General features: G+C 44.2%; 1 protein-coding gene across 1 annotated transcript in view; it reads left to right on the forward strand.

Annotated features, from left to right (window-relative positions):
- TMEM178A (transmembrane protein 178A) overlaps positions 1–16,302 on the forward strand; it is a gene marked incomplete at its 5' end in the record, with an annotated part of 56,405 nt that extends 40,103 nt beyond the window's left edge. The window contains 3 exons of the mRNA XM_080914713.1: positions 515–628; positions 4,026–4,163; positions 15,413–16,302. Coding sequence (XP_080770839.1) covers positions 515–628; positions 4,026–4,163; positions 15,413–15,654 — 494 coding nt within the window. The 3' untranslated portion in view covers positions 15,655–16,302. The remainder of the gene's footprint in view (positions 1–514; positions 629–4,025; positions 4,164–15,412) is intronic.
- Positions 16,303–21,718: the final 5,416 nt, after the last annotated feature.

The raw sequence follows: 21,718 nt of genomic DNA on the forward strand, positions 1-21,718 counted from the left end.
GCTCTGTCAACTATAATTACTTCCTAAGCCACCATGTAGAAGCCAAGGAAAACGTCTCCCAGTTTCCAAATAACACATATACTAATGAATTTTGGGGGAAAACTTAATTGACAGTTTGAGACTAGGTTACATTCAGACAGGGCTTTCAAAGGTTAATTTAGAATTCTAGGCTGGTTGTCTTCAACCATTTGTACATTTGAGAACATTCTCCCAACCCCTTAATAGCTTTTTGTTTAAGTCATATGAATTCAGTGTTGAAAAGCATTTAGTGATAATATACATGTATGTATACACACTCGTAAAAATGCATTTAAAATGGAATGTGAGTTTAAAACTCTATTTCAAGGTTCTGGTTTTCGCTGCCATGAGCAGCCTCTGTTAATGACAGTAATCAAGAGATTCCCTGCCCCTTCCCCATTCAACCTGGTTTAGGATGAATTATTCTGCCTTGGGCTCCCGAATTCTATTACAAATGAAAAGGCTTTAGTAAATCGCATTTCTTCTTTCTCTGAAGGTATCGCACAGAGATGCACAGCAATTAAGTACCACTTTTCTCAGCCAATCCGCTTAAGAAACATCCCTTTCAACCTAACCAAGACGATCCAGCAAGACGAATGGCACCTGCTCCGTAAGTACCTCTGGAAAGGAATTAGACAAGGAACAAAACAAAGATTTCCCCACCACCCTCTCGAGTTCGGATAGAAAACTGCGTCTTATGTGCCCTCTGGGCGCAACTGAACTGGGTCAGACACCCCAAGCATCCGTTTGCTATTCTGTGAACATCCCGTGTTTATAAATCGAGTGTGAGAAAAAGCCAGATGTGAAATACATGACTGGCCGTGTGGCTGTCTACCCAAGTAGTGATGCTAACTCCAGGTACCCGAACTTAGTTTTTGTTTTTGTTTTTTTAAGTTTTATTTTTAATTATTTGTATTGTGAGGGGATTCATGCAATGGAGTTCAGGTGCCCTTAGAGGCCAGAGGTACCCACGAGATGTCCCTGAAGCTGGAGTTACAGGGGGTGGTGAGCCACCTGACCTGTGTCCTGGGAACCAAGTTCAGACCATCAAAAGCAGTATTTTTACTTTAACCACCCAGACATCTTCCTCTTCCTAGCCCATCTCAATCTCTTTTTTAAAAACCAAGTTAGCAGGTTTGCGGAGTACTATTCCTTCACTGCCCTCATTTTTGCTTTGCTTGTATAATATTTACTTTAGCTTCTGTGCTTAGCTCATCGCTGTGCTTTTGCTGAAATACCCTTACGAATGTATGACATAGTTTTCTCAGAGAGTGTCTTTTACCTTTGGACTTCACGGAAAGAGCTGCTCTTTGTCACTGTGAGGGTAAGGCAAAAGTCTAGATAAAATCACGCCATTCAAAACTAAAAAGGGGGGTGTTTACCTGGAAATCCTTGGCTCAAGCGGCCTCGTGGCACATGACAGCAAGACGGGACACCATGTTCTTTCCAGCGCGCCCGGTGAGTGAGTGACAAAGAACGCCGTGATCATGTCTTCTGGTGGAGAAAGCCACTGTGGACACTGTCTCCTTCTTTGAGTAAATCGCCACGTAGTGCGAAGGGCTCCGTCTCGATTCTCACTACAAACACGGAGGCGCGTACATCCTATAAATATCGATGGCTACTTAGAAAGTCACTGGTAAATGCCGGACGGTGATGGTGCTTGTCTTAAGTCCCAGCAGAGGCAGAAGGATCTCTGTTCAAGTCTGAGGCCAGCCTGTCTACAGAGTGAGCTCCTGGACAACGAAGGCTACAGAGAAACCCTGTGAGAGAGAGAGAGAGAGAGAGAGAGAGAGAGAGAGAGAGAGAGAGAGAGAGAGAGAGAGAGAAACCATTGAATGAATAAAATGTGTTTTATTTTATGAAAACATGATAAATCTCTTTCTTTCTTGCTGGCAAAAAAAAAAAAAAAAACAAAAAACAAAAAAACAAGTACTTCCCAGTAGGGCCCTCTGAGTCTTATCTGAGTGGCATCCCTTAGCTTTTTACAAGCATGTTTGGAGCTTTTTGTCTTGAGTGTCTATGACGAGCAGTCTTATTATTATCGACTTTGGTCAGAAAAACCACAGGGCCTTGCAAAGAACCTCACTTCTTTAACTCTACAAGTTTGGACCTCTTTACCCAGCAAGGCGATGGTTTGAGCATTATCCTTGGGGGGAGTTTCTAAGAGAAACGTGCTTTTGACACTTGCATGCCTGGTTCTAAGAGAGCCACCTTTGGTGATCTGTACCACATTTACCAGTGAGACACCATGTCTGGAGCCACAGGATGCCAGGGTCCTGTGGGTTATGGCTGACCTTTGTGCTTTGTAGTAGCTACAGAAAATAGAACTTCCAAATCACGGGGCATTGGAATGTCGCAGCAAATGACTGAGCCATTATTAGCCCCTCTCCTCATATGGCCATGCCATGCTATTTATAGCCTTGGACCAATAATAATTCAGCATGTTTAAATTGTTACTATCTATAACCCCCTATTCTGCAATGTATATTTTCTATAGTGAGGGGCATTTAAATTCAGATTAAAAGAATTTCAAAGCTCTGATCTAGAAATGAGAATTCCCTTCTAAGGAGCAGGGAAACAAAGCTAGGTGGTAGCGTGAACCTTTATCCTGGCACCCAGGAGGCAGAGGCAGGCTTAGAACTCTGTGAGTTCAAGGCCAGCCTGTTCCCACAGAGAGAATTTCAGGACAGCCAAGGCTACACAGAGAAACCCTGTCCTGAAAAACAAACAACCACCCCCCCCCAAAAAAATAAAACCCAACCAGGAAATAGGAAAAGCAGCCTGTGGCTAAGATGCTGTGGCCAATATTGGAAGCTACTGTAGCCCGTCTTCCCTCCACGTGGTGTCTCTAGGTACTCCACTGCAGTGGAGAAGCCCATCCTCCAGACCCCACTGTCTGCCGAGTACTACTGTATTTTGCTCAGACTTGTTGCCTGGCCTTAGGGGACACAGGTGTGTGTGTGTGTGTGTGTGTGTGTGGCTTGTTTTAAGAAGAATGTGCTGTTCCAAACAGAGACACAAGCCAAAGCAGGAAGGACAGAAAGAAACAGTGAGAAAGTAAGATAACCAGAGACGAGCAACCTGAGAACTCTGAAGACTGTAAGGGGGAGATACCTTCCTGCATAGATCAGTGGGTCTCAGCCAGCTTCATGCTGTGACCCTTCAATACAGTTCCTCATGTGGTGACCCGCTTTGAAACTATAATCTTGCTAGTGTTATGAGGTGTTAAGTAACTATATAATGTGCAGGACATCTGATATGTGACCCCGGTGAAAGGGTCGTGTGACCCCTGAAGGGGTTGTGTCTTCCAGCTTGGGAACAGCCGAGACAGAAGTCTGTTAGGCTTGTGATGGAGGCTTATTCCGTGGGCATAGCTCCTTGTCTTTCGCCTGGGAAAATAGGCACTCCGAGGTGAGACGTGTACTTGAGGGGTGAGAGGGTGTTTACAGGCAGCGAGCTGTCTTGATCGTGCACTTCAGCATGCTCCTTCCCCGTGGTGGCTGTACCTGCTCACATTTTTCTGAAATACTTCTTAAAAATAGACAGGAGTAGCTAGAGATGAAGAAAACAAAGCTAATTGGCATCCTTGATGCTCAGACAAAGCCTGCTTCTTTTTGTATGAGCTTGCCTTCCAGGCTCTTTCCTCCAAAGAGGAGAATCCAGATTAATAGCAGTCACTGTGGAATGCTGACCTCCATCTGGGATGCCCTTTGAAGGTTGAGGAAGTGTTCCTCGAATCTTCCTCACCCAATTTGCTATGTGGTGTTTGCTAACTCACGTCTGCACTGGGGTTGTCCCCTCGTCTGTTCTGTGGTGTTACCAACTTCTCCACAGACATTGTACCCACAGATACACGGGAGCAGAAGTCCCTAAATCCTTCACCCTGAAGGCCTTACGCCTGCATAGCCCCTTCGCACAATGCGTGTGAGATTCTTTGTCCTGTGATTTTTGATTGCCTGTCCGCCTCTGCCTCCGATTTTGACGATCTGTTTCTGTCTTGAGATTAGATCTACGAAGAATGACAGCTGGCTTCCTCGGCATGGCGGTGGCCGTCCTGCTGTGTGGGTGCATCGTGGCCACTGTCAGCTTCTTCTGGGAGGAAAGCCTGACCCAGCACGTGGCTGGACTTCTCTTCCTCATGACAGGTAGACCGTACACCATCGGCTTCCTCTTGAGAGGCAGTATTTGGCTTGGTCATATCTCTATTAATTTCGGTTTCAGTGGTGAGAGGTGAGCAGGCAGAGGCTCTCTTTCATCTTTGGGATGAAATAAAGAATTTAAAGGGAACGGTGTACAAAGTGCCTTGCCCAATTTCCCCATGGTAGCATTAGTAGGTCAGGGGGAATCGTCCTGCGTTCATTCTCTACTGGAGTCAATGCTGGTGTTTTCTGCCTTATTGCTTAATCCCATGTCTTGGAGAGAAAAGTCAGTAGCTTAAAGTCCCCTCAAAGTCCATGTACCGGGGATGGTGTCCTTGGCATTACTGTTGGAGACTTTCCTGTTTTAGGGGCTGCTCTTGGTCTTAGAGACATAGAGAGGAGAACAGGCAATGTCCCTGCCCATTCTTATTGTGGAGAGACATAGGAAATGATTTGTGATAGCAATAAAAACTGGAAAGGAGAGCGGGGTACAGTCGGGTTGGAGGTACTGAGGCAGCCGGTTCTGAGTTAAATCATGAGAAGCAGTCAGAAGCTGGGAGAGAACTGTGGGATGGAAACACCACTGGGTCCCAAATCCGAATCCTGAATCCCGAGCAGGAGTCAGATGAGCGTGTTCTGAGAAGGAAGAGAGGTAGGAGATGGAAAGGAACCACACAAAGTGGAAGCCATGATCCAGACCAAATCTTTAGAGATCCCTTAATGCGGAGAAGAGAGAGGGGCATGAATTTATGGTATAAGTGGCGGAAAGTGCTAGAAGGTTTAATGGAAGAACAACTTTACTTACAACATGCGGTGCTAGGTTCGCTTGGTTGGTTGGTTAACAAGTAAAGGGTATTTTTGTCTATAAAGGAGTTGGGAGTTGGGTCAATGGAGAGCTGGAGGAGGCTGAAGAGGAGGAATGTTTTCCTTCTCAGCCTTCACAAGAAGTTAAGGTGGGGATAATGAGAGAATGCCAAATTAAGTTTCCGAAAGTAGTGGTAGTCCCAGGAGAAGAGCCAACACTACCCCAGATGGCCATTCAGGCCCAAAGAGTCCTGGGGCTTCACGGTCAGTAAAATACATCTTCCTTTTTCCCTCCTCTTTGTTAGTTATGTCATGAGGTTTTGGGTTCTGGCCTAATGTACATCAAAGATGTGTAGGTTTCTCCCCAGAGAGCTTTAGTTTAGTTTTGTTTTTGTTTTTGTTTTTTTTGGATAAGATCTTGCTATGTAGTTCTGGGTAGCCTGGGATGCCTAGGTAATCCAGGCTGCCTTTGAACTTGCAGCTTTCCTGCCTCTGCATCCTGAGTGCTGGGGTCTCCGTGTGAACACTATCATGCCTGGCTGCTTCCCTCAAACTCTGGAGAGGCCCCACCCTAAAGCCACAGAAGGATTTTTTTTTTTAGACCACCTTTTACTATCTATGATGCATGAATACCTAAGGATGTTCAGAGTATGACACGGTTGTTACAGTTGAAATAAATCACAAGGCCCCAGCAGTTCTCCTGCACAGGCCAAGGTGTGGAGTTTTGCAGAAAGCAAGGCACAAGTCCAGTGTCTCTCAGTCCCACGGAAGGGCTGACAGTTTGTCTGTCACTTAAAGTGGGATGTGGGGAGGTTCCTTTCGGTTTTGTTACAACAAACAACGCCTTTACACTCCTTCCAGAACCCTGAGGTGGTGGTTAGTCCTTTAGAGTCTACAGGGTTAGGAGGAGGTAGTTAGCTGGAGCTAACTTAGACAGGAGATGCGTTAGCTGGAGCATCTTCGCAGGCAACGGCAGGCAATGATCGCTCGGAAGGGTTAAAAGCATCGATTTTAATTAAGCAGGCTGTCTTCAGCAGCTCTAGACAGCAGCCTTCCCACAGACTTTTGATGCTAAACTTAGCCTCTTCTAATATGCTGGCGTCTTCATTCTCTGCCTGAACTGATTAGCCAGCCCTTCAGTGGAGAACCCCAGCGATGTGACAGTTGAGACGGTAAAGGGGAAAGTGTAGAACACGGTCTTCCTCCTTCTGCCATGGGGCACACGGGCCAGCCTTGATGAGCTGCAGGTAAAACAACCGCCTCTGTCAGTGTGTATCTGAGAGCTGGGCTGCAACACCATACGCCAAGTCCCTACTCTGCAGCCCTGTGAGGTCCCTGGAGAAGGACCTGGGATAGGCATCCTCCAAGGGGCTTCACATTAGACCTGTGATACCGCATGCTTACTCAGGCAGCCTACATGAGGGGCTGAGTCAGCGCTAAGCTCCTGCCCATTGCTGGAATGTACCATTTCCACCGCAGTGGGAACGCTCTATCCACATTAAATGAAGCATTTCGACTGGGGGGGGGGGGTCACTGACTCAGTGAAGTGATTGCCCCAAAGCATAAGGGCCTCAGTTTACTCCTCAGAACTCATGTGAAGATAGAATTCTGTGTGGTTATAATCTCAGTGGTGGGGAAGTAGAGGCTTTCTGGGGATTGCTGGCTACCCAGTCATAGCTGTTTGGTGAGCTCTGGTCTCAAAAAAAAAAAAAAAAAAAAAAAAAGAAAAAAGGCTAGCAGAGCTCCTGGGTTGTCCTGAGACCTTCATGTACATGTACACATTCATATGTTCATGCACATACATATAGACACATACAAAAAACAAACAAATGACACACTCTATTAGATGACCATAGTAACATAGCTGCAATTGTTACCATTAAAGGGATAATCCATTCAGTATTATCAGTTTTAATATAATTTTATTTGTTATAGAATTTTAATCTATCTTTTATTACAGCATGTGTGTGTATGTGTATTCATGTATGTGTGTGTGTGTGTGTGTATGTGTATGTGTGTATGTGTGTGTGGTGGTCAGAGAACAAGTTGTGTGATTCAGTTTTTTTTCCTTCTGCCATGTGTCTTCTCAGGATTAAACTCAAACTTCACAAGTGCCTTTATCTGCTGAAACCTCTGCCTGACCCTTAACTATTTTTTAATACGTCAGAAATCTTAAAGAAAAAAGATAAAGCTTGCATTCAATTCTCTCCCCTTGGTGCAGGTCTCACGACCAACTGTATCTGTTGTTCTTCCTAGGCTGAAGCCTTCTGGGAGAGCCACATAGCATGCGACACTCCCTTGCTATCAGCAGAGGAAGAAACAGAGCCCAGGCAGCCCCCTCGAGCATCAGGAGCACTTAGCATCGACCCTGGCCCGACCCTTCCTTTGCTTCAATGCATCTAAATAAAAGGAGCTCTGCTGAAGTAGAGCTTATCCCAGAATGATCTAGGCTATCCATCAACTACAGCCCTAAACCACAGCCCTTAATACATTACCCAAAACTCTGGGGAACAAATGTGTTCTGGAATTAAAGACCTAAATATTTTATTTTAGAAAGAGGATATGGCATACGTATCCTGTTTTACCTAGCATGTTGGCAAGGTTTGGGGCATTGTTGCAAAATCAAATACATTTAACATTTTTGCAACAAAATGCATGAATAACTGTTCTAAGCAGGATCCTCGAGGACCTTATCCTCACCACAGGAAGGGGAACACTTTGCTTGTCAAGGAAATGGATGCAATATTGCAGAAAAAGATTAGTTTTTAAAAAGGTATTGCAGATTGTATGTCTTTTCCTCGAGTTTGTTTACTTAATTGTTTTTATACATCTTCTCTGTCTCTGAAAAGCCTGTCACACCATTAACTTAAGACAATGGAGGAAAGGCTTTCTGAGTAATCTGTGTGAAAAGGAGCAAGTCTGTTTTGCTGAAAGCGCAAGAAGACCAGAGTGATGGACAGGCTATCTGGTAAAGGCACAGGGAAAGGAAAAATCGATGTTTACGCCGTTGGGTGTTGTAGTCGGTTATTTATCAAGGAACCTAAGCGGAATGAAGCACCTTTGGCTCTTCAGCCTTTTAAGCACATCAGAGAAGGGAGTTCAAAAAAGAATGGGCCTCCGTTCCCCCTAATTACATCTTCTGTGCTGGCCATGGGCACCTCAGAGGTTTTAGGGCAGGAAATCAGGCTGATGATCTGGGACGGTGGCATGCATTTATTTTCTGTCCCGACCTAAAAATATTCCCTCCAGTCCTGCTATTCTGTGATGTCATGGTGTGCTCTAATTAAGAATATCGGCCAAAAAATTTAATATTTTATAAGGGAAGTAGCCACATGCAGGGGTTATCAGAAAACCAGCAATTACTCATTCTTTGAACATACTCCCAGCGATCGTCAGGAGCAAGCTCAGGTCAGGGGAGCCTCTCTCTCTCCTGGGGTCACCAGCTAGGCTAGAAGGATGAGTTTGTTGGGGGAGAAGATGGAGGGAAGGAAGGAGGAAAGACTGGAAAACCAACCTCTCTCCCTGTGGATCCTCGAGATAGCCTGTAGATTTGAACTTTCTGAATGCAAGGATAAATGCATGGCCCACCTTGTACCTGGTGTGAAGTAGGTTGCCATTGGTAAAAATCTGGTATTGCCCGAATTAGCTTGTTGAGCAAGTTAGATCCTTCATGGAACAATCTGGCAAGAACTACTTTAAAAGAAGTTTTAAAAGAAGATTTATCTTTGTGTGTGTGAGTGGTTTTGCCTGCTTGTATATTTGCACAGTGTGTGCATGCATTGCCCATGCAGACCAGAAGAGGGCGCCGGATCCCCTGGAACTGGAGTTACAGAGACAATATGTGGGTGCTGGTAATCAAACCCCCATTCTCCAAGAGCAACAAAGGCTCCTAACTACGGAGCCATCACTCCCGCCCCCACAGATTAATTCTTAAGAAGATATTAATCAATGTGTTGTAGTCTTCAGTTTTGTTTAGCAGGCTTTCTTGACTCTATGAGCTTATGTCTATTAGCCAATATGTCAAAATTACAGATAATCCAAGAAGTGTGTACTATGTCTGCTTGCAATGCCTAATGGGAACTAAACAGAATACTTTGGGTTCCTGATCAAGAAGATCACATGAAGCTACTCATCTAACCAGAACTAGGTCCAGGGCATAAAAGGTCATAAATAAATGGCAATGTAACTGTATGAAGACAGTGCAGGCTTGCTAAGACCTTTAAATAATAGAAGCACACTCCATTCGAGTCAGTTAGCACACTCAAATACAGACAATGCTAAGGGGTAAGTTTTGTTTCCCACAACTTGTGTTTTGAATCCCCGATCTCCAGGACCTCAAAGTGTGACTTAACTGGGAAACAGGGATTTTAAAGAGAAACTCACAGTAAATTGGGGCAGTATGCTGTATCTTAAGCCAGTATAGATAGTGTTGCTCGTAGAGTAGGGGATCTGAAGAGTTATGTGTAAAGACATTAGAGAAGGCAGCCATGTCCAAGGCAAGGTGGGTTCAGAGGCCAACCACCATGCTGTTGCCTTGAACTTAGATTTGCAGCTGCCGTAGTACATTGTTGTGGTACCTTTATCTAGCACAAGCACATGAACACTTTCAGATGTGTGTGGGACCTAAAATGGAGATCATTATATCAAAACTGACCTACACTATTGATCTGACTGCAGTAGACATGTCTTTATTACTTAAATAAAATTTTGTCCTAGAGTGATCAAACTTAGGATTTTGTTTATTTATTGTTTGTTCTGAGACGAGGTCTCACTATGTAGCTATGTGTATTCTGGAACTCATTGTGTGTGTGTGTGTGTGTGTGTGTGTGTGTGTATGTGTGTATGTGTGTATGTATGTGTGTATGTGTGTGTGTGTGTGTGTATGTATGTGTGTATGTGTGTGTGTGTGTGTGTGTGTGTGTGTGTGTATGTCTGTGTGCGTGTGCATACATGAAGCTTGTTTCAAACTCATAGAGGCATGGACCCTCCCAAGTGGTAGAATTAAAAGTGTGAACCACTCTATCCAGGGGGAGTTTTTATTAGTATCTTAAGTGGGACAAACTTCCTTTTACAGTATTCTGTGGTAAAAGTTTGTGTCCTCTCAGTACATTTCATCGTGCCAAGAAGACCTGTAGCCACTAGGCATTTGCAGGCTTCCTCAAGGATGTGAGAGTCTGGCTGGATGGAACAGCTCTTCTTGTTCATCTCTCTTTTCTTTTCTTCTCACCCCGAACATCACAGAGAAGCTTTTAGAAGTAGAAAAGTCACGGTTGGAGGGTAGCACCCTCTGGAGGGCTTGTGAGAAGAAGGAAGGGCAGACAGGGGGCACATGAATGGACCAGTTGGCCTGCTCTCCCTTACACTGTGTCACGAGAGGCGTCCGTTTGAGGAGTACCTCTTCCAGAAAGGACCTGAGTGTCTGGGAGATGCATATACTATTCCATGTTAAGATGAGCACAAGCAAGAGAAAACAAGAGAAAGGGACATTCAATTTGTGAAGCGTATTAGCATTCTGAAAGTATGACTAAATACTTGGGGAAGTATTTGTAAGTATGACAAGCCACTGGAAAAAGAAGAAAAGTTTTGTTTTTGTCTTTGTGAGGGTTTTACTGCTGTGAACAGACACCACGACCAAGACAACTCTTATAAGGACAACATTTAATTAGGGCTGACTTACAGATTCAAAGGTTCAGTCCATCATCATCAAGGCAGGATGCGTGGCAGCATCTAGGCAGGCATGGTGCAGGAGGAGCTGAGAGTTCTCCATCTTCATCTGAAGGCAACTAGTAGAAGACTGGCTTCCAGGTAGCTAGGACAAAGGTCTTAAAGAGTCCATGCCCACAGTGACACACCTACTCCAACAAGACTACACCTCCTAATAGTGCCACTCCCTGGCCCAAGCATATCAAACCAGGACAGTTTTGTTTTGTCCTTGGGTTCATGGTTTTGGAGTTTTAAGTTCATGGTCTTTTGGCCCCATTGCTTTGGGCCTATAAGCAGAGTGAGTATATGGAATTCCAACAGCCCCCTCAAGAGTACACCTCTGTGACCTAATTTTCTTCTACCAATCTCCATCTGCCAAAGGTTCCTTTGTCTTTCAGTCATGTTCACTGTTACATGTAACAACAGAGTGACACATAACACATTCCTGTATCCAGCTGGCTCCTCCATTTTATTATCAGAGTTAACATTGGTGCTGTCATTCGAGATCTGGAAAAAGAAGCTAATGTCACTTCCTGTCCCGCTCCCCCACCACTGTCTTCCCCTTTCTCCTGATGTCACTTCCTGTCCCGCTCCCCCACCACTGTCTTCCCCTTTCTCCTGATGTCACTTCCTGTCCCGCTCCCCCACCACTGTCTTCCCCTTTCTCCTGATGTCACTTCCTGTCCCGCTCCCCCACCACTGTCTTCCCCTTTCTCCCGACTTTTTGCTTATGGCATAATTTTGTGTCAGCTTCCATTCTCAGGCCTACCACTGGCATACAGTTATTACTATTATTATATTTAACACCCACATGCAAATAAACAAAGCTTTGACACATGGCCTTTGATGGATATTTAAACAACAGACCAGAACACAAGACAAGTTGGATCTAGGAGTGAGGGTGGAAACTAAAAGCAAGCAAAACTAGTTTATATTGTGCTCACTGGATTGGGGGTGGGGAACAGATTTTAACTTTAAGGAGCTTCAGACCTTGGCATCTTGGAGAAAGATCCAGTTAAAGACACTCCATATAGTGTTGTTGAGGTCCGCACTCACCAAGGGCCGTGGAAAACACTCATTCAGGGCTCAAGGCAAAGAGAAACCTGGTCATGTCTTCAGATCAAGTGAGAAGTGAGTCTTCACCACCCTTTCCTATTCAACGTGAAAATGGGGTAGAATAATAAAATGCATCACACCTAAAACAGTTTCCTAGAGTTGGTAGAAGGAGGGGGTCTTCATAAAAATCAACATTTATTCAGAAAGCAACGGATGCAAGCTATGGGTTTTCTAACGGTACTGTAGTCACAAATAAATGTATTTTTCTGTCTCTTATTTTGGATTAGCAGAATTATGAACATTTGACACCATAAAAGACTTGTGTTGCTAAGGCCCGTGCTGCACTAAGGCTCATGGGAAGGCCAGGCAATATCAGGGTCGCACAGAGCTGAGACTAGAATCAGTATTTCAGGCAGCCCAGCCCCGTGCATTTTACATCAAAGGCTGCTTGGGAAGTCTAAGTTTGAACTGAAGCTTTCAGAGGTCATAAAGACTGCGCTGCTTGTTAAAATGCTTGCTTTTAGGCAGTCGGCTGTACGCAGACATCGGAGAGTGAGATGAAGCTGTTTTCCCTGGGTCATTGTTCCACCATGATGCTCTACCTGTTGACTCTCCTGAGATCAATTTCCCCCCAAGAGCCTTATTGTTTTAGCATTCCTTGAGGGTCTTACTGTGCACAGATGTGGTTTTCGTTGTCAGCAAAATCATGTGCCCAGATTTAAGGACATTTGCTCTCCTCAGGGCTTGGTAAAAGCCAGAAAGTATTATTTTAAATGTTGATGCCTTGATAAAAGAATGATTTCCATCCGTGTTTCCCTCGTGGACAACTTGAGGGGTACATCTGCTGTTAAACACAAACACACACACACACACACACACACACACACACACACACAGCAGAAAAAGTCAATAGATACTACTTTATCCAGTTCAGAAAAACAAAAATTATTTATTTTAGAGATTAGAAACAAAGCCAGACAAAGAGTAGGTTTTAGCGATTGCTGAACAAAGAGTAGGAAATAGATTATCTCAGAGAGGACACCTCTTTTTTAAAAAAGAGTATGTATTTTCCAAGTGCACATCTGGAAAAAGATTTCAGTAATGTGCCCTAGCAGGATGACAGTGGGAGCCTAGAGCGTGTGAAGAGGCACCAGGGTGATCTTCATTCCTACAGCTGCTACCAGCTCTGTCTCTCACAGTGGCTTTGATCTCCAAGCTGCATATTAAAACAATGGTTGGGCTCTTGCTTCTTTTTGCCTCTGTTCTAAAATCTGTGCCTCTGTATCCCCAGGGATATGAAAGCCATTTATCAGCAAACATATGCCACTTCCTTTGTCCACAGGGATAATCTGGGGCGTGACAAGGGACTCTGGAGTCTAGACATTCTGACACTTGGCTGAATACCAGTTTCTGTTTTCATTTGTTTGTTCTTATCCTATGCCCACCCTGATAAATTGTCCCTACGAGTGTCCTCCAACCATCCCTTAACACTAAGAAGCTCTTTGATTAACCTTCTGTTTTGTGCTGTGCTCTGTGTGTGTGTGTGCTGCTTCTGGTATGTGTGTGTGTCGGGTATATGTGTGTGGTTTGTGGTGTGTGTGTCTAGTATTTGATGTATGTGTGTGTGTGGTATGTGTGTGGTGTGTGTGTGTGTAGTTTATATGTGGTGTGTGTGTGTGTGTGTGCTGCTTGTGGTATGTTTGTGTATGTCTGGTGTATATGTGTGGTATGTGTGTCTGGTATTTGGTGTATATATGTGTGTGTGTATGTAGTGTATATGTGGTGTGTGTGTCTGGTATGTGGTATGTGTGTGTGTGCGTGTGTGTAATGTGTATATGGTATGTGTGTGTGTCTAGTATGTGGTGTGTGTATGTATACACGATCATGCTTACACATGTGCACACCTACATGTTGGAAGTCAGATAGCAAGCTCAGGTGACAAGCTTTGTGTTTTGTATTTTGACAGTGCCCCTTACTGGCCCAGTAAGCTAGGCTAGTTGCCTGGAAAGCTGGGAGGATATCTATCCGCCTATCTTTATTTTTTTAGGGCTGTAGGTGACACAGGATTGGGTTTTTATGTTGGTATAAAACCTTTATGCTTGCCAAGCAAGAACTTTACCAAGTGAGCATTTGTTTTGTCTGCCCAATCCTGATCTTAGTGTTATTGAAAGACAATTATTTATACACATATTGGTCTAATAAGGTAAATTTTGGTATATACATATATCAGATGTACCATAATATATACATGTATGTCATATATATATATATACACACACACACACATATATATGGTATATATTTTCTTACCACTCAAATCATTTACAATTTGCATGATTGAAACTTTTCCTAAGATATTTACATCAATCCCAAATTCCTACACTTAATTTATAATATTTTAGTATTTGGAAGTATTCATTTACTTTCTTTCTTTTTTCTTTCTTTTCTTTTTTTTTTTTTTTTTTTTTTTGTAAAAATTGCTGAAGGTCTATCTTCCAAAAATTGATTTCTTCTAATAAATCATTTAATTTTACAGGCAACACGATAAATATAAAATCATCATTAAAAAAGAAAAGTTGATATATTTGTGTAATGGTTGCACCTATATGAAAATGTGGGTCTGGTATGGAGCAAAGGAAATGACAGCTGGTTTATGTTAGATTTGAGAGATTGTTAGATTTTTTTCCCTACTAAAAACAGAATTGTTAAGGACTGGAATGTCACTCTGAACTTAGGGTGCTTGACCGTGTGCTGGAAGCCCTGGGTTCAGTCTTCAGCACTGCCTAAGACCAGGTGTGGTGGTACAGGCCTTGGGTCCCAGCAGTGGTGACAGGAGGGTCAGATGTGCAAGGTTATCCTATCCACTAGTGAGTTCCGTGCCGGCCTGGGCTAAAAGAAACAGTGTCTCAGATAAACAAACAACAGAAAGCATGGCCCGGGAGTCGGCACCATTGGTAGAGCACTGGTTGTCTTGACAATGGAGCTTGGTTCCCAGCACTGGGGAGGCAGAGAAACGAATGTCTGGAGCTCACTACCCAACCAGCTTGCTCCACGTGGTTGAGCTCCAGGCTTGTGAGAGACCCTGTCTCAAAAAGAAAAGGGGCAAGCACCTCAAGGTGACGCCGGAGATCATCTTCTGGCCTCCATCTATGCCTGCCCATGTCCAAGTGCCAGCACATAGGCACTCATACATGCACACACACGTGCGCATGCACACACACACACACACACACACACACAGAGTAAACCAAAGACCAGATATTTTATTCAATTATTTATTTTATGTATCTAAGTACACAGTAGCTGTCTTCAGACACACCAGAAGAGGGCATTGGATCCCATTACAGATGGTTGTGAGCCACCATGGTGGTTACTGGGAATTGAACTCAGGATCTCTGGAAGAGCAGTCAGTGCTCTTAACTGCTGAGCCATCTCTCCAGCCCCCATCATTAGATGATTTTTAGGAGCTAAAAACAAAACTAGTTGCTTAAACTAGGCAAAACCAATCTGAATGATTTGAGTTATCAGAATTTTCACTGCTCTTTGTCACGTCTTCTTGAATGAATCCATCCAAGTAGAAGAACTGCAGGTGTCCAAGGATTTGGAGTGAGCTGAGTTCTATAAAGGTTTGTCTGGCATTTGCCTGGTTAGCAGCGAAGCCCAACTGACGGTTCTGTTCTCTCCGTGTCCAGGGATATTTTGCACCATCTCACTCTGCACGTATGCTGCCAGTGTCTCCTACGAGTTGAACCGGGTCCCGAAACTCATTTACAGCCTGCCTCATGATGTGGAACACGGATACAGCTGGTCCATCTTCTGTGCCTGGTGCAGTTTAGGTTTTATTGTGGCAGCTGGGGGTCTCTGCATCGCGTATCCGTTTATTAGCCGGACCAAGATTGCACATCTAAAATCTGGCAGGGACTCTACGGTATGACTGTCTGCACCGAAGAAGACCCAGCTCCGGAGCCGAACGGGTCTGAGTTCCATCAGGAGCAGAACTGAGTTCACATCAGGGTTCCAAGCACAAAGAGGTCTTTTACATTCCAACCTGTTGCCTGCAGCCCTTTCCGGAAGACTGATGGAAAATCGTGCAGGACTCCCCAACCTTTCCAAGGACGAGATGACTGCAGGTTCAGGTGTTTTAAAGACTATGCTTTGACTGTGTGAAGTGAGGAACGGGGGCTTTGGGACATTTGTAGGCATCGGAAAAGGGGGTCGGCGATGGAGAAATCTGTACAATTTCCATTTGTTTCAGAAAGTTTGTATATAACGATTACCGGAGATCGTTTCTCTTGGCAAACGAAGTCGTAACAAGACCAGTAGAACTTTCTTGTCTCTGTGCCAGGCTTGTTGGATTTGAATGCAGCATCTTCAGAACTCGTCCTGATGGGTCTTGTTGTGTCAGCTCCTGACATTTGTGCATTACTTGTGAATGTTCCTTGTCACAAGAGGATTCTCCTTCTGTTGCCTTATTATTACTTTGAATGAATTGAAGTCCACTCTGTCTTTGTACTGGAGTTCAAACGCATAAGAATAACAAACCAACCGTGTAAGAGCTGTAAGAGCTGACCCGTAACACTATGCAGCATCGTTTGAAGTCTTCTCTGTTGTTGTTTGGCTTCTGTCTCTTTATGTTAACTGGATTTCTGCATTAAATGACTGCCCCCTTGTTTATTTAGCTGTGCTTTCTTCTTCTTCTTCTTCTTCTTCTTCTTCTTCTTCTTCTTCTTCTTCTTCTTCTTCTTCTTCTTCTTCTTCTTCTTCTCCTTCTCCTTCTCCTTCTCCTTCTCCTTCTCCTTCTCCTTCTCCTTCTCCTTCTCCTTCTCCTTCTCCTTCTCCTTCTCCTTCTCCTTCTCCTTCTCCTTCTCCTTCTCCTTCTCCTTCTCCTTCTCCTTCTCCTTCTCCTTCTTCTTCTTCTTCTTCTTCTGTCTTTTAGCTGGGTCAGCAAGTTTTTCCTGGATATAGGCTAGCTGAGAACTCTGTTTTGTGAACTATGTTTTGCTTTCAATTATTATTTTTTGTCTGGTTGGTTGGTTTGGTTTTTCAAGGCGAGGTCTTGCTATGTAGTATGACCTCTAACTCATTGTCTGACTCAGGCTGGTCTTGAACTTGGACGGACCCTACTGCCTGGGCTGAGTGCTGGGATTACAGGCATGAGCCCCTGTGCCCAAATTACACTACGCCCAATTACTTGATGTGATTAAGCTGGTCATTACTATTTATCTTTTTGTAGCAATTATGTGTTTCCTATTGACAGAGGATGTTGTTTTCAAAAATTTCTAATATTAGGTTTTAAATTTCATTAAGTCCCCACCCATTTACTGCCTGTCTGGTGTTCACTCCATGATGCATATGGGCCTGGCTTGGCCTTATGGGTTCTTCAACTTCACACAGCTGCACATCAGAAACACCTGGAAAGTTCTCCAGTAGGACTGTTAAGTTAAGGTCCAAAGGTGAGCATTAGCTTGCATTAACCAAACCGAACCGAACCGAACCGAACCAAACCAAACCAAACCAAACCAAATCCAGAAATCCTGACATGCATCTAAGACTGAAAAAAAGCCACCATTTGGGTCAGAATGTGACTTACTTCCTAGGCTACTAACTAGTCTAGCTAACTTACTAGCTCAGCTTACTAAGCCTCTGAGCCTTCCCCTCACCCTGAAGCTGGGCTGTACTTGGAGCTTTTCCAGATGTTATTTTCTCCACTCCTCTCAAAAGCTCTATGAGACAGAGACTATGTCAGGGAAGCTGAGGACCAAGGATGAGAACATTTGCTTCATTATATTTTTCCTACTTAAAAATCTTCCCACTGTTTGTGGAGGGCTGGACACCAAGGCTTTCTTTGTTGTTCAAGACCAGCCCCTATTTCATGTGACATTAGGTGATAAGGTTCTATAAAAAGGGAGAAATGTGGCATCCTCAATAAGACTGTTTCCCATTTCACTTTCACTGAAAAAAAAAACCTCCTTTTGTAAAAGCCCGTCTTAGTGGCTGAAGATGTACTTCCATTGGTAGACCCTTTGCCTAGCATGTCAAGCCCTGGCTTCAATTCCTTTCACATCGTAGACTGGGCATGATGGAACATGTCTGTAACCCCAAAACTTGAGGAGAAGCCAGAGGATCAGAAGTTCAGGGTCAAATTTGACTACTACAAAGTAAATTTGCAGCCAGCCTGGGCTATGTTGAGATCATCTCATAACAACACGACCGCCTGACAAATTCGGTATTTAGAAAGAGAAAAAAATAGTAATTTCTCCAAAGGAGAATGAAGTATATTTCCAAATTCCAGTGCCCACATCGTATCTGGGGGCTGCTGGGAAGAGGTAATGAGAACAAGAACCCCTCCCCAACGGCTCCCCACTAGAATCCACAAACTGCTGAGGCCCCGGGGGAGATTCACATTCATGGTCTCTCCAGCCTGTTTAACCAACCGGTCTCTCTAGATGAGATCAATGCATCTAGAAAGGAGCAATTATTTTCATTTATTACTTATGTGGGAATTTCTCAAAGCAGGAGAGTGCTTCCTTTGAAGTCTTGTTGAAAGAGTCCCCATAGATGATGTCAGGACTCTTTACATTGATATTCTAGCCACCAACAGCAGTGTCTGAACGAGCTCCTTTTGAAGTCTCCGAGACTCTTCCTAGTGGTTTGAGGGGAGAGTGGAAGAAAGCTTCGCTGTGGCGGGAGGTGGAAAGGGTCACACACCAGACAGGTTCCCAGGAAGCTTGGGGAGTTCACAGGATGCAAACAGGATCTGTCAAGAGCCTCCCCGGCTCTAAGAGCTGGGGATATGGGGAATGAGCCTGGCCAAGATTCCTCCATTTCTGTTTATTGTCCGAGCACTGAGTGAATGGTATCAATATTGGGCATTTAGCCTCCATCTTGGGACCCTTCAAGGGGTGTTTCCTTAGCTGATGTTTGAGAAAGACTGGCTGAAATAGCTGAGCAGGACTCTGTGGGATGGAAAATTCTTGATATTCTCTGCTTGTGTGCTGCCCTGTTTTTTATTGCAAGCATGTGAGAAGGCTATTTCTTTGCCTCAGGGGATTTTGACGGGCAGTAAGTAGAGGTAGCCAAACACATTTGAAGTGGTGTCCAACAGGTTCCTTATGTTGGAATTGCCTGAGGGCACCTTGGCAGAGGGAAGAGAGAGGTGACTTAGTTGTACCCTCCCTGCAGTAACAGGATGTCCAGGGATCCTGGAGCTTTTGGTATAAAAACTCCCATAACTAAGCAGAGCAATGGTGGCTCACACCTTTAATCCTAGCAATAAGGAAGCAGAGGCAGATGGGTATCTGAGTTTGAGGCCAGCCTGGTCTACAACGTGAGTTCCAGGACAGCCCAGGCTACACAGAGAAACCCTGACTGGAAAAGCCACACACAGAACAAACAAACAAAAACAAAAACACCCATATCCCAAGACCAGATTCAAAAGCTGGGAGGAATCAGACCTTGATCAGGGACTTCTCAGAAGTGGCACTAGTGGCTGTTCTTAGCCTTGTAAAGTCTAGGGACATTCACTTATCTGTGCTCATGTCTCTTTCGTAATGCTTTTGATGTTTCCGTCGGACAAGGTAAGGCTCTGAACAATGAGAGGATCTGCAGAGCATCTGAGCTTGCAGGATGAAAAAAAAATCACACCTACCTGCAACATAGAAACAACATTCAGCAAAGACACTTTAGCAGAAGCCCCAAGGAGAGGGCCACGGGGTCCACACTGCCCCTCTTGTCTGCGGTTCACGTGCACTGTTAGGAATGACATATTTCAACAAATATTTCCGGAATGCCTAACATGAGCCAAGCACTCTGCTGGGCACTTGGAAAACACCGCGCTGAAGAAAGGCTTTTGAGGCACGAAGCTTGCACGCGCTATAGTAAAGCGAAGTAAGTTATAGACAGGTAAATTCATGCTTTCTGGCCCTAAATTGCATAAGTAGAGAATTGAAGTAATTCAGACAGTTGTTTCCTCAGGGTGCTTTTGAATGACAATCACACCCGGACTGTGTGCATTTTCCTGCACATTGTTCATATAGCGTACATGAAATGTTTTGGAGATTGGACAGGGCCTTCTGAAGAGTTCCCATTGGAAACAGAGGCAAGAGCTGGTTCCTATTTAAAGGGATCAAGAGATACCTGGGGGTTCCAAGGACAAGGAAGTGAGGTCTGTGTGCCCCAGGGAAACTGTCTGAGGAGGGTGCTCAGCTGTCTCTAGGTCCAGTTGGGCTGATTCCCCTGCTGAGGGCACCCATACCTCGGCTTAATTAGTTTGAATTTACACCCACCAGATCACAAACCTCCTAGACACTGACTTGAACAGGCTACACCGCTGTTGTCCCTTTCCTTACCCTTCGAGTGCTAATTACGAGCATCATTAACTAGCATTAACCGGACTCAAGACTCTTGCAAGACACAGACAGCCTTGTTCCTACTATGCCTCTGCTGCTGTGCCCAATGTCTGGCCCACAGTGGGTACTCTTAAATCTCTGTGGAATCAGTGAATGAATTCAGTGTCATAGATATAAATTCTCCTCACCCAGACAGCCTTGACTCCCCTGACGCCCATTTTAGGGAAGCCATTAAAAATAGGCAGCTGCATGATGAAGCCAAGTGGTTTGAGAACATGGCTTGCTGAGCGAGTAAGCCTCATTAGGATAATTAAAGGGGCTTTTAACCCAAGCTTGCCCAGATAGAACTTGCATGTGACAGAACAAAGCACTAGGGAACATTTATTTGATGGCTCAAACGTTATTGAGTTAGTAACCTCCATATGATTCTACACCTCAATTTAAACCTTCCTTCCCATTCATGTGCGGGGAATTTTACCTCTCCAATTAGAATTCTGAGAGGGATGCTTCAGAAATAATTTCTTTTGTATGCAAATGGATACACTGACCAAGAATTCTTTCAAATTGCATTTGTATTTCTCCAGGGCTTTGTCCTTTGACCAGAAGGAGTGGAGGTTCTTTGTTCTGTAAAATAACCACAAACGCTTGAAGATGCCTGCGGCACCCAGCTGCACACTGGAAATATGTCTATTCAAAATATTTTCTCTTTGAATGCAACCTATATTTTTGCAAACCTTCAAAGCAAGCTTTTTAATTGTTCTAAACTTGATATTTGAGGTTGTCTGCCCGAAGAGACATAAGAGAAAAACAAATTGGTTAGCTGTAAATTAAGATTCTCCCTCTCTCTCTCTCACTCTGTGTGTGTGTGTTTGTGTGTGTGTTTGTGTGTGTGTGTGTGTTTGTGCATGTCTGTGTGTGTATGTGTGTGTGCACATTCGTGCGCCTGTGAGCCCGAACTTCCTTCTCTTCTTTACCCTTCATTGTTAAAACAGTGCCTGCATGCTTGGACTACCATTGGTCCCTTTGGGTTTCTAAGTGAACTCTTTGCCAGTAGGAAACAGAGAAGGTCAAGGGTCTGGAGTAGAGAGAACAAAAGGTCAGTAGAGGTGAGGCCCTGAGGCAACAGAGTTTTACTGGCTGCCCTTAGTAGGGTGTTGCACTTTATTCTGCCATGGGGAAGCAATTACAGGGTTTAATGAGGGAGAATGATTTGTTTTCATTTCCAGCTTAGGAAACTAAGAACCACAGCTGGGTAGAAATAGGACCTGAAGAGACTGAGACCAGCTCTGGTGTCAGGAGACGAGACAATGACCTGGACTGGCAAGGGAAAGGGAGAGGAGTGGGAAGACACATTTTAGAAACATCAACAGGACTGGCAAGTACACTGGATAAAGGAAACTTGTCTGCCACCATTTTGACTTCAGACTCCATTGTACCTAAGCTGACCAACCCCCTCTCTAAGCAACAATAGTTACCCAAAATATAATGCCTGTTCCTAACAAATATATTTGATTTGATTGGTTGGGCCATTTGACAATGTTGACAATGTTGACCAGTTGACAATGGTGGAATGCTGGGGGAAAATCCCTAATTCCCCGAGTTCTGATTGGTAAAAATTATAACTGTAACTTGGCTTAGATGCGTATGGGC

Source organism: Micromys minutus (assembly GCF_963924665.1).
Source record: "Micromys minutus genome assembly, chromosome: 3".
Classification (NCBI taxonomy): domain Eukaryota; kingdom Metazoa; phylum Chordata; class Mammalia; order Rodentia; family Muridae; genus Micromys; species Micromys minutus.